We start from the raw sequence: 16798 nt of genomic DNA, 5'->3' as shown, positions 1-16798 counted from the left end.
ACGTTTTGTTCTTCATTTTGATAAATACCAAGCAATCGAAACTTCCGGTTTAAGAGCAGGCGAACTCGGTGAGGCAAACTGAAGTACGGACGCCTGGCGGCTCTCGGGGAATTCGTGCGCATTTTCGAGGTCACACAAATCGATTTAAGTAATTATTTCCCAATGTGGTTAGCGAAGATAATAAGGTAAGATATTATACCATTTTAAGATTAATATTCGCCTATTTTCATTGACAAATTTGGATTGCCGCGTTGCTATTATATGACCCAATTTTAGGTTTGACATGTGCATATATGATATCTTTGCTGTACACGAGTAAATCACATGTGCCGTGAGAAGTTTCATAACTAGAAAAATAAAACAATTATGAAAATACAGTATTATATTTGGTCAACTCATTGAATATTTAGCCCTGTAAGCTTGAGATTGATTATTTTATGTATTAAATCCCTTTGCTAATCCGATTTTTATTCAAATAATTTTCTCTTTTAGAATTTTAATTATTGGTGAGATCTAGTGAATTTTAATATAATATTAGAAATCGGATTATTAACAATAAATTGACATAAACCAATCAATAAATAAAATTCTTAAATCAACTATTAATAAAGAAAATTATTTGAGTATAATTTAAAATGTATTAATTATGGAGGTTGTTTTATATTAAAAATGCAGTGTTCATTTATTATTATTATTATTATTATTATTATTATTAATGATGATTATGATGATGATGAGCATAATTGAACATGTGAACCCTGCCACAATCATAATGCCACCAACTTAAAACTGGTCAAATTCATCAAATATATGTGAGCAGTTGAAAATCCAAGTAGAACTAATATGACTGAAGATTTGCCAAATGTGATGATGATTTTTATCTTTTTTAAATGAAAGATTATTAAAAAGTGTCAATTTTAGGTAAAAGGAGGTTTTTTCATGATCTTTCGCGTCAAGGTGGGTCATGCCTCATTGGTTAAAAAAGAAAGCAAAAGTGATTTTCTTTATGGAATTTCAAGAATTTTAATTCATTTGTGATAGGCCCCATGGCAGCTCCTGTACACCTGACCTACCTAGCATTTGAACCCATGCTGAATAAAATGAGAGTTTGATCCTTCACCAGTATTTATCAGTTTTGATGATTTATTTCAGGTTTGAATAATTTAAAGGAAATCCGAGTAAAACCAAGGAGTGAGTGTTATGAGGGACTGGCGGCCATTCTGTTACGGAGGGGTGGCTTCTGTGATAGCAGAATGTGGTAAGTTGAATTTGATCATTGGCTCCATCAAGGAAGTTATGTTTTTGCTTTTGCTAGTTATCGGCCTAATTCAGAAGCTACCCACGGATTTGAATAAAAATTTCAGGATGTGTCATAATGTCAATGTCAGAAAGGGGCTAACTTAGAACTGATATAAATTTGGTGGCTATCCATTGATATATTTATTAAAATCTGGTGGTGTGCACTCTCTGGCTGCTAGTTTTTCTAGTTTTTAATCTGAATTTGTTATGGAAATGGAGAAATAGAGGCACGTCTATGAAAACAGCAGAATGGAGCAAGTTTGGAGTCATTAGAACCATAAAATGATAAATTAAATTAAATATTTATCTTGGAAATGTGTACAATATAGTTGCAATAACAGCAGCATCTGATGTTTTTTCACAAAATTTTCGGGATAGACGTCCTCAGTCCTTAGTAAGGTATTTAAGGGAGCAACAATTTCAACTAAATTCAGTCTTCTGATATTTAAATTTAATTTTATAAATTGCTTTTTTTTTTTTTTTTTTTTTTTTTGTATACAGATTAAAACCACTGTCACTGTGATGTTTAAAATTTCTAGTAAGCCCCAATAATTGATGCACGTCCTTCCACCTTATAATACCACAGAGGCTTGTTCATTTCACACTGCGCCTCAGGCAGTGAGTCATTGTGTGGGTTTTCATGGAACCTGAACATAGACATGTTTAAAAGAAATACATGCCTCACCTCATATAGGGACAATAAGAGATCCCTGTGTAAAAGAAAGTGACATGCAATTCCTGTTAAGTGATTTGCATTTGAAAAGAGAAGCCGATCCCTTTTGACCGAACATATGTGACAGAACATCAATATGCGGGTGAAAATGCCACCAGGAGATTTCTTTACAATCTGGGTCTGGTTTTATATAGGGGAAGTGTAGCCTAAAATTTGTCTACACTTTTAGACCAAATATTTAGTCTCTGTAAGGAACAGTGATGGTAGACTGCTATATTGAAATATCTATTTTTGGTCTGAAATATTAGGACTCCATTCCCATACCTAGATTGTTCTAGCAGGATCAACTCATCTCTGAGGGGTTTCTTGTTAAAGTGCATTCAGCTTAAGCAGATGTCTGGTATGCCTACTGAAGCTGCTTTAGAAACGCAATTTAATTATCCCCCTATCAGCTTCAGTAGGCATACCAGACATCAGAGCTTATTACTATAAGCTAATGCAGTTTAGCAAGAAGTCCCTAGCAGATGGGTCGATCCTGTTAAATCAATCTAAGTATGGGAACGGGGTCTAGCTATCTTATATATGAACAAGTCATCCTTGTGATAAAAAAGGTTCTGTGTTTCTTTTTGTTGACAACTGTTGTTTTATCTTTGGTCAAAGAAGGCTGAAGTAATATTTTCAGAAAAGTTTGAACCATTCTCAACCTTACTTTCTTTTATGAGCCAGGCTTCTGGTTTAAATTTTTCAGGGTAGAATTGAAAAAGACATCTTTCTATCTTCTCTCACAAATCATTGCGCCACTTGCTCCGCACAGGTTGCACTAGAAAACAATGTCCAAATGGAACATGTGCAAATACTGTTCAAAACAAACCTTTACATTTCACCCATTTTAGATCACCTTTCTATTAACATTATTTGTTTATTTGTTTACTTAATCTTTGTATTTGTCAGGTGTGCCTCAAATGTAGCACAGGTGTTGTGAACGAGCAATTGAGAGTGAACAACAACACAACTTTTATTATTGTGACTTGTTTTCTTTATTGTTGATTTTGTTGGTTTACAAAGACTGAACACAATGGATTTTCAAGGTGACCCATTGCTATTTAGTTAGCCTAATCAGTAAGAAAAAATGCCAGTGCCTATTATATATTCTTACTAGTTTGATTATCAAGCTGCGGTCATTTCAGAGCAAAATCCCATTGCGACCTTGAGTACAGAAATATAGCCATTTTGCAAAAAGATTTTAAAATTAAGGTTTACTTAAGTAATGGACATTAAATTTTTTAATGAGTTAACAAGCTATGACACCTCTGCTAGTGTTAAAAACTGTTAAACGTTGTTATTGTACATGTAATTTCCAAAGGTTAAAGGGATAATAACTCTTCGTTTTGGCCAAAAAATTAATTTTCCTGGAGTAAACAACAATTTTCCCGTACTTACTAGTGGTTAATGAATCCATTTTTACATTCAAAGTTAATCCCTGTTTTTTTCTTAAAAGTTTTTTTTTTTTTGTCATAATCTCTTAAGAGATTATAACAGAGTATAGCCATCAATGGAGGTCACGTGGTCTGAAGACAAGCTCAAATATCAGAATAATAGCTTAACTGCCATTTTTGTGGTAAAACAGAATATATTATATTTCTATGAGTTGTTCACAATGTTTTTATTGTGAAATATAGATCTCATACAAAGAGTTATTATCCCTTTAACACAAGTTTAAAAGATAACTGTTCAGTCATTTATTTTTACCAAAGAAAGTGCTAGGCTTTGCAGCTGCTCTATCCTTATCAAGATTAGTTTCCTTGGAGGTTTGGCAGTAGTCCAGAATAAATATGAGAGGCCGAGATTTTGCATTTCAGTTTTTCTTTTTGATTTTGAAGTTCCTCTCCTTTTCAGTATATGATGGTATATTATGGTAAATAATAATGTCCATACTCTTGTTTGTCTTGACCACGTAAAGTGAACATTATACAAAGCAAAATGTAAGGCAAGAAAGAATTATTATTATTAAAGTAGGGAAAAAGGCTGATAATGAATCCTGTTAATGAATTTAACTCTTTATATAAATGTTGCTAAGGTTTGAAGTGATTTGAGTTTGCTATATTTTTTCAAAATATAAAGTAAAGCATGCTTTACTTGTAAAACATTTTTAATTTTAAGCTATAAATTTCTACTCCAAATGAGTGAATTTTTTTCCCTCCTATAGTTTGGTATCTGCTGTGACTGTCACTTGTTTTATCTCCTCTATATTAGTCCAGCTGTGATTTCAACAGTAAATGTCACAGTGAGCGTACTGCATGATCACTGTGACATTTCTGCTGTAAGTGGAGGCATTATGCAATGTACACAGTTTGTAACCTCCTTCGTGCTGTGTCCCATTTTAGTGCCATGTCATTTATCACCCCAGATGTCAGAGTTGGAATGTGAATTCCCCCCCTTCCAAACCCCCCCCCCCTTTCCAACAAGCCATATCCTCAAACTCCCTCAGTTTTGATCAATTTCAGCAATTTCATTTTGGCAAAAAGAAAGTACGTTACAGGAAAGAAGACCGCGTAAAACTGGGTGCCCTATAATTCAATTTTTTGTATATTTAAACAAATTTTGTGGTACGATTTTTCCCTTGATATTTGCTGAATCCTTAAAAACATTGCCTTTATTGAATCTTTGCCTCAAAGAAAAAATTTTTCAGTCCTAAAGTGTCTGAGATATGTGACGTATTCTGTCTATAGGCTGGAAACTTGACAAAGCTACACAAATTTTTAGTGGTGAAATATCTTTGTGTCTACTGTATTATCTTTGGATTTATAAATAGAGCAGACAATGAGGTCAGAGATGTGCACTTAGTGTACTCAGTGTAATTGTTATAGTTAGTCATACATATGATGCAATGTCAGTTTGCACTACTATATACCAACAGTTTCATAGGTCACAGACAGTGAAAACTCGCCTCTCAAAGGCTCAGCATTTCCTCTACGTACCGTGCACGGCCACAGATTGACTTAAGATTTTTTGCTGTATAATGGCAGATGTATGTTTCAGACAAATTCATAACACAATGATCCACTGCAGTGGGACAGAAAAGTGCACATGTTAACCAGAAAAATATCTTCAAAAATCTAGTGAAAAACTGATCTGTGGCCCTGGTAGAGGACTTTTTTCACAATGTCTCTACTTTTAACCGATGTGAGCTTACAGGAATCTCCGAAACTCAGGCGACTGGGTCCAGGCTTTGCGTTGTAAAACTACTATTACTAAGTCTGTGCCCAGGCAGTAACTTAATTGTGTGTACACATAACAATAATTTACCGATTGGCCTCATTTCATAAAGTAGCATGCATTCATTTCATCTGACTGGCCTGTTTAACAAAATGACTTGTGTGACAAAGTGTGCTTTTAATTTTAGCCCACTAAATTGAGTTTCACAGAAAATATCAGTTAGAATTTAAGCTGATTGCCTGATAAAAAGTCACCTCAGGTTTTAATGCTGGTAGACCATGCAAGAATTTTACCTGCTCTTTTATTATTTGGCATCCCGCATACACAGCAACCTGTGGTTGTCCTAAGAGTATTTCTTTTATTATTTGAACTATGAACATACCATTCCTGAATTGATGACATGATCTCTTTCATTATTTATTTGTTTATTACCAGTCATCGTTACTAACTTGAAATCATACCACTTTTTTATGTCCTAAAAGTAAGTATTTGGTTTTTATTGATTATTCTTATTCAATTCTTTCACATCAGGCACATTCCCAATAGATACAACCAAGACGCGCCTCCAGATCCAGGGACAGAAGATCGACGCCCAGCATGCTCAGCTCAAGTACAGGGGGATGATGCACGCTGTCATCAGAATTTCCTCAGAGGAGGGGTTGAGATCTCTATACTCAGGGTGAGTATGATGTACTCTGTACACAGAGGAAGGGTTGACATCTCTATACTCAGGGTGTGAGTATGGTGTAGTCTGTACACAGAGGAAGGGTTGAGATCTCTATACTCAGGGTGATTATGGTGTAGTCTGGAGGTATTGCAGCAAGTTGGGCCATTTTATCAGTTTCTGGAAAGAACTTTTTCTTTGTGAAATAATTTTTTTTTTAGCAAATCTCTCTCTTTCTCTCTCTCTCTCTCTCTCTCTCTCTCTCTCTCTCTGCATTGTTTAGTTCTTGTGAATTAGTTATGAAATGAATTTACCAATGATTTTTAATTTTGATACTTTAAATTCCAGTATTGCACCAGCATTGCTTCGCCAAGCCTCATATGGGACAATAAAGATTGGAATTTATCACTCAATGAAGAGATATTTTTGCGCAGATCCTAAAGGTAAGTAATAGATTGCTTTCTTGATTGTTGGTTAGATGTCTCTGCCTTGATTTATAAACACTGATCACATTCAGACTTAGGTAAACAACCAAATTATTTATATTTATTTTCTTCATCAATTTCTGTGGTGTACAAATTAGAAAATCCACAAGAGGACAAAAAATTATTTTGCTTTTCTGCAAGTTTTTTCATGACTGTAGGAGGGAAGGCCAGTATTATGTGTTCTTTAGAAGGATCAACACCCTCGAACACTATAATTTAATTATGGCCTCATTTTTAGGCCACTTGCCTTAAATAGAAAAACACAACATTAAGCTTTTGGCACTGGGGATCTGACCCAGATTGAATGCTGTAACTTTGCAAGTGTTCAGAAAGTTTACTGTTTTGAACCAGAATTTGAAACGCTCTGCTTACTGTCAGCAATGCTCCAAAGCAGTTCAGTATATTAAGTTTTTTTTTTTGGTTGTTTAAACATTCTGCTAACTACAAAAGTCCAGAGGCCTGTTTTCCCAAATACAACTTGAGACAGAAAGTTTGTCTTAACTTAAACACTGAAAGTTTCAGTCTACTTTTTGATCCAGTAGTAGTTCATGGAAGTGAAATATTTTTTAATAAAAAATGGTTAATATTTTTGTCAGATGGCTACTTTGTTAAAGTTGGCTGCTGAGAATTATTCCAGAATTAAAGGTGAAGACAAATGTGATTTTTAAAGTTCAGATCAACTGGTAATCCTAAGTTATATTTTGAGTTGAACCCTTGGTCTTTACCCCGACTTCAGCTAATGTTACAAGGTCCGGGTGTAGACATACAGCTGTATATTAAAGCATTAGGTATTTGCTGTTTGAGGTTAGGCCAGGCAGACGTGCAGACAGGCCCTCATATTTAGAATAAGAGATTTTTTTTTCCTTTTTTTTTTCTTGTGTGTGTGTTGGTTTAGTAAATGGAATTTTTTTGCAATTGACCCCTTAAAGCTGATAATTTATGTTCATAAATCAATCATATTGTGGCTATGACATTTCCCCCCGCCATAAATTAAATAAAAGAAAAGGATAACAACTAAACTGACTGTTCTGACATTTAGTTGATATGCCTGATAAAAATTGTATGTTAAGAAAACACAAATTTCGGAGAGTCATCAGTCTTTAACCAACCTATAGACAGTAAGTATAAAATCAATAAATGATAGGAAATTAGTAAATAAAATATCCATATGGACAAAGGCCCAGGAAATGAAATATTCTCAGTTGTTACAATTTACTGAAATAACAGTGCATGTATATACAAGCTTTTACCTTTGTTTGTACTAAATGAAAAACAAGTCTCTACAGCCATCAAATAGTTTAAAAACTGTTAATTGAATGGTTTTATATTGATGCACAAATGGAGTAGGATTTGTATCTTTTATTAACAATATCAGAGAGAAATGGTTAAATGCAATAAGTTAACACTGATAAAGATTTAAAGATATTAAAAACTGAGCGCAGTTATGCTGGTATATGTAAATTAGATGAAGAATTACATCAGGTTCTTTTTCTTACCCAGTTCAAATAAAATTGGCCAAGCATATTTATTAGCTCATACTTGAGTTAGACATTCTGCCCCCCCCCCCACCCCAACCCAAAAAATTTAATAATAATAGTAAAATAAATGATGATATACTAGTGATAATGATAAAAGATTTAGTGACCAATGTATATCAAATAACAAGGTATTTATTATGCTAAATGCTCCACAGGTGGTTTACCTGTATCTACTGGCCAGGGTATTTATGTATATATATCATCTATCACAAGTTGTCCATATTTAACTGACCTCTCAGAGCCAGTGGAGGCAGTATCTTGTTGTAGTATACATACAGTACCATAATATGTATATATTGAACTACGGTCTACCTGAAGATTACCCTTCATCTTGAGACTGGCATTCATTATGTGCTGTGTGTGTGTCCAAGATATACTTCCTCTGGCTCATTTGTTTTTGACTTCCTCCATAACTGCTGTTTTAAATACACACACACACACACACACACACACAATTTGTGCTATTGTACTGCCTTACAAAGTTTGGTATATTTATGAAGAAATTTGAAATAGATTTTGTCCATTTTGTTTGTTAAAACAAATGGAGAAACAAACTGTTGTGAAAATATAAGCCTTTTCTAAGGCAGTAGTTTCGTGTGTGTTTGTGGGAGGATGGGGGAGGGAGCTTTTCTCCTGGATAGGACCAATTCACCTGCAAATCATAATTCCCAGTTATTTTTATTCTCACAGCTGATGAAATTATTCTCTGAGGGTAATTAATTATGATCTTCTGTGGAAGAGGTAATAAGTGTCAAGAAGATATGACTTTGTCCTATATATATATTGTAATCTATTATGTAACCTCACTCCGAGATCTCGGTCAATGTATTCAGTTTTGTGATGAGGTATGTTGAAATCTGTGATGGTGACCTGGTCCAGAAAGGTAATGGGCAAATATTTTTGAAAATACCAGCCTTGACAAGTGCCTCAATTGCTTCAGTCTTAACTTAGGGAAGACCATGGTTATTTATTTATTTATTTATTATTATTATTTTTATTATTATTATTATTATTATTATTATATTTGCAGATGAGAGTCTCCTAGTCAATGTGTTCTGTGGTATAGTAGCCGGTGTTGTTTCAAGCTCACTTGCCAATCCCACAGATGTGCTCAAGGTGAGATTTATTAGTTATTAAATGTGTCTCAGCTCTGTCACAACTAATGCAATCCCAGAGATGTGCTCAAGGTGAGATTTATTTATTAAATGTGTCTCAGCTCTGTCACAACTAATGCAATCCCACAGATGTGCTCCAGGTGAGATATATCATTTAGTAAATTGCATGTCTCAGCACTGTCACAACTAACACAATCCTACAGATGTGCTCAAGGTGAGATTTATTTATTAAATGTGTCTCAGCTCTGTCACAACTAATGCAATCCCACAGATGTGCTCCAGGTGAGATATATCATTTAGTAAATTGCATGTCTCAGCACTGTCACAACTAACACAATCCTACAGATGTGCTCAAGGTGAGACATCTCAGTAAATTGTATGTCTCAGCACTGTCACAACTAACGCAATCAATGTGCCACAATTAACAAATTGTTACACAATACTTTTTACGTACTTAAGAAAGTATATAGTGCATTCCAGGCATGCATATAGGAAAGAAAATCAATTTTCCCAGAAAATCAACCAATTTTACTTTCAGAGTATACTTTATCCTTAACTGCTCAGAATATTTCAAGCAATAAATCCAATTAAAGGTTCAAAGTTTTCTAACTTTTACTGTTACGAAAACTCAAATACAGGTTTTTTATGGTTATTCATATGTGTCATACGTATATTGGTGATAAAGAAAGAAATGCTGAAATTTCCAGAAAAAATCATTTACTTGTGACTTTTAAAGGTGTAACACCTGATTGCCATTAAACATTAGACTCTTAAATTATCACACTAATTTTTCCCTTTCCCAGGTCCGTATGCAGGCCCAAGGTCACTCCAGTGAACAACTAGGGGTGTTCCAGTCTTTTAAAGATATCTACACCAAGGAGGGGGTTAAGGGGCTTTGGAGGGTGAGCACTTATTTATTTATTTTTTTTTTTATTTTTTTTTTTTATTTTTTTTTTTTTTTTGTGCACATTCTTCTTGGCTGCTGAGAAAAGGAAGTTGAAACGATGTTAAGATCATACAAAGGTTTGCAGTTAGAAGAATCACTTGCTGATGCATGATAATATTTATAAATTAATTTAATTTTTAGCTCATTTAGAAATAGAGAATGTTATATCTTGAAATTATGCAGCATAAGGGAAAATTCTTTAAAAAGATTTGACTATAATATAAGTAACAAATGCCAGTACAAATTATTATTTAAATGACCAAGTAATTTAAAATTCAATATTCAAGTATCAAAATACAATAGTCCTGCAAAATCTGATGTGGTTGTTTAAGATTTCTCACATAGAAGCATTGTTATATGATAATGGTGTCAAGCACAAAAGATCTAATTATGCCTTATCTCACATGCATGAATACCTGTTACTCGCACCTGGGTTGTTTGTTCTTGACATCTGCCAAAGACCGCATTCAGAACAGCAGAGTAACAAATCCGCAGATCAAATATGGCTGACCCACTTGAATGCTTGTTGCGTAATCCCCGCAGGAACCCTGTTTAGTGTCTAATCGGGAATTAAACAGCAAGCTATTTTATTAGGTCACTGTTCTGAATGCGCTCATAGTATTACATTGTTCAGAAATTCTCTCATCAGAACCATAGGGACAATTCAGATCGAGAAGAGCCCAGTGCTAGTAAGGCCGCGACCTAAATATGGCAGACCTACATGAAAGGAAGACCGCTAATCCTGTAATGGTTTTTCCGCCTCTCACATGCCTCCCCACGCTTCGTCCCTGCAGGGGCACAGTAATTAAATCTTGGCTCAATTCAACTGGTCGAGGGACAACGGGAGGAATGTGAGAGGCAGAAAAACCATTACAGGATTAGTGGTCTTCCTTTCATGTAGGTCTGCCATATTTAGGTTGCGGCCTTACTAGCACTCGGCTTTTCTCGATCTGAATGGTCCCGTATACACCTCACAGACATAAATGTGGCCTGTTTACAGGGAGTGAGTTGCACCGCCCAGCGAGCAGGGATCGTAGTGGGTGTGGAACTACCGATATATGATTTAGCTAAATATCTTTTCATCCACAAGTATGGCATCATGGGTGACACCCCATCCACACATTTTATGTGAGTATCAGGAGTATAGCCAGCTAAAGAGCTGTTGATTATATTGATATCAATCTTGAAAATTGAAATATATGTATGTAATAAAAAAAGCAATTTGAAAATGTTTTTATCTGTTATGTAATGTTATTATATAAGTAATTAAGTATGTTTTGAATTTATTTCTCTTAAAGTTGGAGTAATATGTGAAAAGATATGAATGATATGAATATTTTAGTAATGACACATATTTGAATTGTAAGATTTTATTGTAAACAAATGCACCAAACAAATGATGATTCTGTACAATATGTATAGAAATTTGTGTTAAAAATAGTTGTAGACAAATATAAGAATAGCACACAGCCTTTGTTCACTGTAAGGGCATCATCTCGGTTCTTAAAAATATATTATAGAGAAACAATTTGTTGGTTCAGATATGACAATAAAACAGTTAAAGCAGAGAGCCAATAAAAAAAATTCAAAATTCTATTGATTATTTTCCTTTATTTTCAGATCGAGCAGTATAGCTGGTCTAGCTGGTGCTATAGCCTCTAACCCTGTTGATGTAGTTAAGGTTAGTACTATAGTGAGGATATAGTACATGTAGTATAGCTGGTCTAGCTGATGCTAGAGCCTTTTAACCCTGTTGATGTGGCGATGGTAAAAAGTGTAGAGAGGATATAATGGGCAGTATAGCTTTTGGTGGTTCAGTTTGTTATTTTTTGTGCTTCATATCATCATATGTTACAATAGTTGCATTTTGTTCTGTTCTTGTTAATTTTCTTTTATCTATTTGATCACTAAAAATAACTTGGAATTTTATTGATTCATGTTATGTTTTAAATTAAAGTCCTAATAACTCTTCATTTTGGCCAAAAATTGGATTTTCCTGGAAAAAACGGCAATTTTCCCGTACTTACCAATGGCCAACGACCCCATTCCTGCATTCAAAGTTAATCCAGGGTTTTTTTCCTAAACGTACGGTTTTTTGTTAAAATCTCTTAAGAGATTTTAACTGACGGAGCTCTCTCTGACACTGCAAAGTCTGGTGACCTACTTAAAACCGCGGGAAAAGCAGACAACAACAGCACTATATAAGATTCATGAGATATATTCGTCTTTTTGTTAAAAAATGCATTTATATCCACAATGTGTGCCATTCTGGGCTTTTCGTTATCCGACGCACTGTACAAAAACTCGCAACTTATGTCTGAGGGTTTCCCGCCATGTTATTTTGGTCTCGAATGAACGTGAGAATCCGCGTGACACCATTACGTCATTAGCAACGAATGCACTTGTCGACCGGAAAAAAAGGGATCGAAAGCCCTATTGACAAGCACAGATTTTAGTTTTCCTACAATAACGGCCGTTTTAGTGGTAAAATACAATAGAATATATTTCCATGCGTTGTTTACAATGTATTTCATGCGGATTTTTGAATCTCAAAGGAAGAGTTATTATTGCTTTAACCGTTTCAGACTCGGATGATGAACCAAAGAAAACTAAAGGGAAAACAAGCCAAAGCAATTTACAGTAGTTCAGTGCAGTGTTTGGTACAGGTAAGCCACTAACACACACACACACACACACACACACACACACACACTTAAAGATGCATACAAAGTCAATTTTTTGTCACAAAATCCAACCAAAAGCCAGCATATAGTTTCAAGTAGTATAACTAAGAGAATTACCAAAAGGCATTGTTTAATTTTACCCAAAAATGATGTTTGAACAGATTTTTCTGCTGGCATTCTAAGCTGTATGTCAATGGGGCAGAAAAGTAGGTCAAGGAAGTAGGTTAAATTTACAACCATAAATTTAAAGAAAGGAGCAGTCTAAAGGTCTTTTACGGCTGATGGAGTGATCTATTCAGTTTATCCCTTGGCATGTCAAAATTATTTGAGTCAAATAAGAATCTAGTAGAAGTGGTTTACATGTGTTACTTGGAATCCACACTCCACCAATGCTCGGTTCGTATGTACCTTTAAAGGGAAATACGGCTAAACAATACTTGGTGCACTTAAGCTTGAGCCACCCACGTACACACATATATACACACTTACACATACAACATGCAAACATACAAATGCCCCTTAACATAATGTGTCAGTTAAGAAGCATTAAGATTTTTCTCAAATTTGTTGTAATCTTTACTTTAGCCTTAATTAAAATACATCACTGCCTTCACTGAAATGAAACTAGTGTGGTTCAAATAAATGGAAGCTTTTTTAACAAGTAAAGACAAAAGACTTTCAAATTAGACCTTTAATTTAGTTATGATTACATTTGCCTTAGTGTGAGGCTGTGTTTTCATCTCTGGTCATTGTCTATCTATTTGTGGGTGAACAAGATATCTCATGAAGTTCTGCACAAATCTTGAAATTTTCAAGATAGACAGTAATTCAAGAAATAAAAAAGAAAGAGGCACTCACAAATTAAACCTTCCACTCTTAATATTTTCTAAAGAATTTTATTGCCTTTTCCTTGGCAAATGTTCACTCTTGGAGTCCTATCATTTTATTTTATTGTTATTTTTTTCAATGGCTGTACTATTTATTTTTCAGACCGTCAGGACAGAAGGTTTTTTTGCACTGTACAAAGGATTTATACCTACGTGGGTTAGGTTAGGTCCTTGGAACGTAATTGTATCCTTTTTATTTAATCTTTTATATATTTTTACCTAATTTGATTTTTCGTCATTTATTTATTTTGGTTTGTTCCCCTTGAATGGATAAAATTGAGCCAAGAAATACACTTCAATGTTAATTTTCATTTCTTTCATGTTTTGATTATTTTCTACAAAGGAACTTTAGATGCAGACACATGTCTGTACATTTGACTGCTTCTGCTGTCTACCAGAGTCGAGTCAAGCAGAGTTTTTTGGTTTTGTTGAACAATTTAATTAACTTATTCATGTGTCTTTGATTGTAATCAGTCTAATTAAGACATATAAGATTTTATTTTGAAATCAGAAAAAAAAATACTGAGAAATATTTTTCTTAACCCATTTTTTCAGTTCTTTATGGCTTATGAACAGCTGAATAAAGTATACTGACCACAAAGAAAGCATTTTCTCATCCATATATCATGAGCACTGACAGACCACCGTGAATAACCAAGAATTATAACGTTATTATATAATTTATCACAAGTTCACCACCATCGGGTCATCAACAGGTGCTTGGCTCTTGTTATGCAGGAATAACATTTGGATCTGAATCTCTTCAGATATCAGATATCAGCATTTTGCTTTCATTCCCCATTGAGGAGTAGCCGAAGGTGCAGCTTCATTGAAGAAAGCCTATGGAGAGTTTGTGAAGGATGACAATATGTTTGGGATGTTGTCTGTCAAAATTTGTGTCTTTACACATGGAAGTTGGGGACAGTCCCTGTTCCATTTGTGTCTAAGACTGGGTTATCATGCCTAGATCAATCTAACAGGATCGATCCATCTCCAAGGGGTTTCTCGCCAAATTGCTGTTAGCTTCAGTGGCTTAGATGTCTGGCACGCCTATTGAAGCCACTGAACGATAGCATCAGTGGTCATATGAGATGTCTAAGGGTGCATTCCAAGAGATTTAGATAGATCCAGGGATTAAGATTTAGATCGACCTAACTCCTTGGGGGTTCACGCTAAATTGCAGTCAGCCGAGGGCGCACCATAGTTAATTACCCCTTTACAGCTTTGAGTAGGCGGGACAGACGCTTAAGCCGGCTAAGCTGACAGTAATCTAGTGAGACTCCCCGCAGGGATAGATCGATCTAAAATCTATGGAAATGGGGTGTAAGAAGCTTTACTTGATAACAATTTAGTGAGTATCCCCTTGGAGATAGATCGATCCAAAGTTAATACAAAAGGCTCTGGGAATGGTCCCTAAATGCAGCCTTTAGTGAGAATCCCCTTGGAAATAGATTAATCCAAAGTTAATAGGATAGGCTCTGGGAATGGTCCCTAAATGCAGCCTTTAGTGAGAATCCCCTTGGAGATAGATCGATCCAGAGTTAATACAATAGGCAATTGGAATGGTCCCTAAATGCAGGTTAGATGGGCCAGTCCTGTATGTCAGCTGTGGTGAAAAATATTTGCCACTTGCATGTACCACTGTTATTACAAGATTTTCTTGCCACAATGAATTGCGTGTTTACAATGCAGATAGTTTGTAACATTGTAAGTTACTATTCTCTCAAATCAATGGCTTCCTTGCACAAAAATTAAAGAAAAAAATATGTAAAATGAGGTCAACATTTTTTTTTCATAATTGCACCATCTTAGAAAATGTTGACATTATGCAGAAGTTCAGAAAATATCAGTTTTCTGAATGATTCCAAATATATATATTTTTTTTCAATAATTGAAACTCTGGTTACACAACATTGTAAGATGTCATATTCAAAATGGTGCTAAAGTTCTTGGTGTCTCAAATGGGAGGGCAGGGCCCAAATTTTTCAAGAAGAATGTTAGTGACATAACTAAAATGAAGAAATATTAATATGTACATATTAATATTAGGCAGGATGCAAGTAAAATTTGATTTGCTACAATGTAATTTATAGAATCCATCTATTTTTCCATCAGCATTTTACTTACTGTTAAGATTTCTTAGTGCTTACTTTCCTTTGGTTTATTTTTGTTATAATAGCAAAATTATGATTGGAGACTCTCTCTCTCTCTCTCTCGGCAAGTGAAGTGAAATAGGTTTTCATTGTTATATGTAAAGAACCTTGAAATTTACTTTTACATTGTTTTTAGTTGAAGTACTAGAACTAGAGAATGAAGATATGTTTACTGCCATTCTTGTAAAATTATTATTTATTGTATTATCTTACATAATATTGTGTTTATTTTATTTAAATTATTATATGGAAAGGTTCTATCTACTATCTTTTCAGGAGAAAATGGTAAAAGATATTGATGTTATCTTGAAGAATTAATAGTGTTTTGATAACTTTGCCAGTAAAAAAGTTTTATCAATTTTTTAAACAAAAGGTAAAATGTTTTGTGTATGTTGATGATTTATTGAATTAGAATTACGTTTTGTAAAGAGTTGGGAGATTTATACTTGTAAGCAATGTATAGTTTTTGTTCATAAGAAATTATGTTTCCAAAATTTACTTGCCAGACTCAGTCAGTGAACAAACTCCACAGCAATAACGCAAAATGCACAATTGAAAAATGAATCCGACAAAATTTATTGTTTATTAAAGTACAATTTTTCAGATCACAGTATTCAGTAAACAATTCCAACTTCGTTTTTTTTTTTTTTTTTTTTTTTTTTTTCCTTTTTTTTTTTAAGATAAGTTTTGGTCTGAATTTAAATATGGCAAAAATAATTATTTTGATTAAACAGTAACTTGACAGTTGAATTTTTTTAACAACATGTACCTCTTTACCACGGCTAAGTGATAGGGTCATTTTTTATCTGGATTAAATATGTAAATTCTGGAGGTGTTTCGTTTCATTTTCTGCATGTGTTTTTTTATTCATTTGAATGAGAGGAGAACTAAAGATATCTTTGATTTAAACAGTTTTAAAGAACTCCTATTTTAATATTTGATTTATCAAGAATGTTCTTCGTTGATACTGTCATTTCACAAGTGTTGATAATACATCAAAAGATAACTGCCAAGTCTATAGTGCCGGTGTGACTGGTATGGCAGTTCGCTAGGAACTGTAGTCCGTTTTCCATTACTTTGCACAGTGACATTCTAATCATATGGGACCCCGGACTTCCATTCCTAGGATTACCATTCC

General features: G+C 34.3%; 1 protein-coding gene across 3 annotated transcripts; it reads left to right on the top strand.

Annotated features, from left to right (window-relative positions):
- Positions 1-10: 10 nt before the first annotated feature.
- On the top strand, positions 11-16489 carry LOC106153934 (kidney mitochondrial carrier protein 1). 3 transcript variants are annotated; one of them, XM_086998265.1, is made up of 11 exons: positions 11-185; positions 1153-1258; positions 5720-5867; positions 6201-6295; positions 8906-8991; positions 9794-9892; positions 10937-11064; positions 11557-11617; positions 12522-12602; positions 13611-13691; positions 14063-16489. In XM_086998265.1, exons 2-11 carry the CDS (start codon positions 1201-1203, stop codon positions 14099-14101), a joined length of 876 nt encoding a protein of 291 aa, XP_086854391.1. In that variant the 5' UTR covers positions 11-185; positions 1153-1200; the 3' UTR covers positions 14102-16489. The 3 variants fall into 3 exon arrangements, with proteins under 3 accessions (XP_086854391.1, XP_086854393.1, XP_086854392.1); XM_086998267.1 differs by lacking the exons at positions 11-185; positions 1153-1258 and adding an exon at positions 4916-5000; XM_086998266.1 differs by lacking the exons at positions 11-185; positions 1153-1258 and adding an exon at positions 5020-5253.
- Positions 16490-16798: the final 309 nt, after the last annotated feature.

Source organism: Lingula anatina, chromosome 10 (assembly GCF_051362555.1).
Source record: "Lingula anatina isolate TDL-2025a chromosome 10, LinAna3.0, whole genome shotgun sequence".
Lineage (NCBI taxonomy): Eukaryota > Metazoa > Brachiopoda > Lingulata > Lingulida > Lingulidae > Lingula > Lingula anatina.
This window is presented reverse-complemented; position numbering and strand designations above follow the sequence as displayed.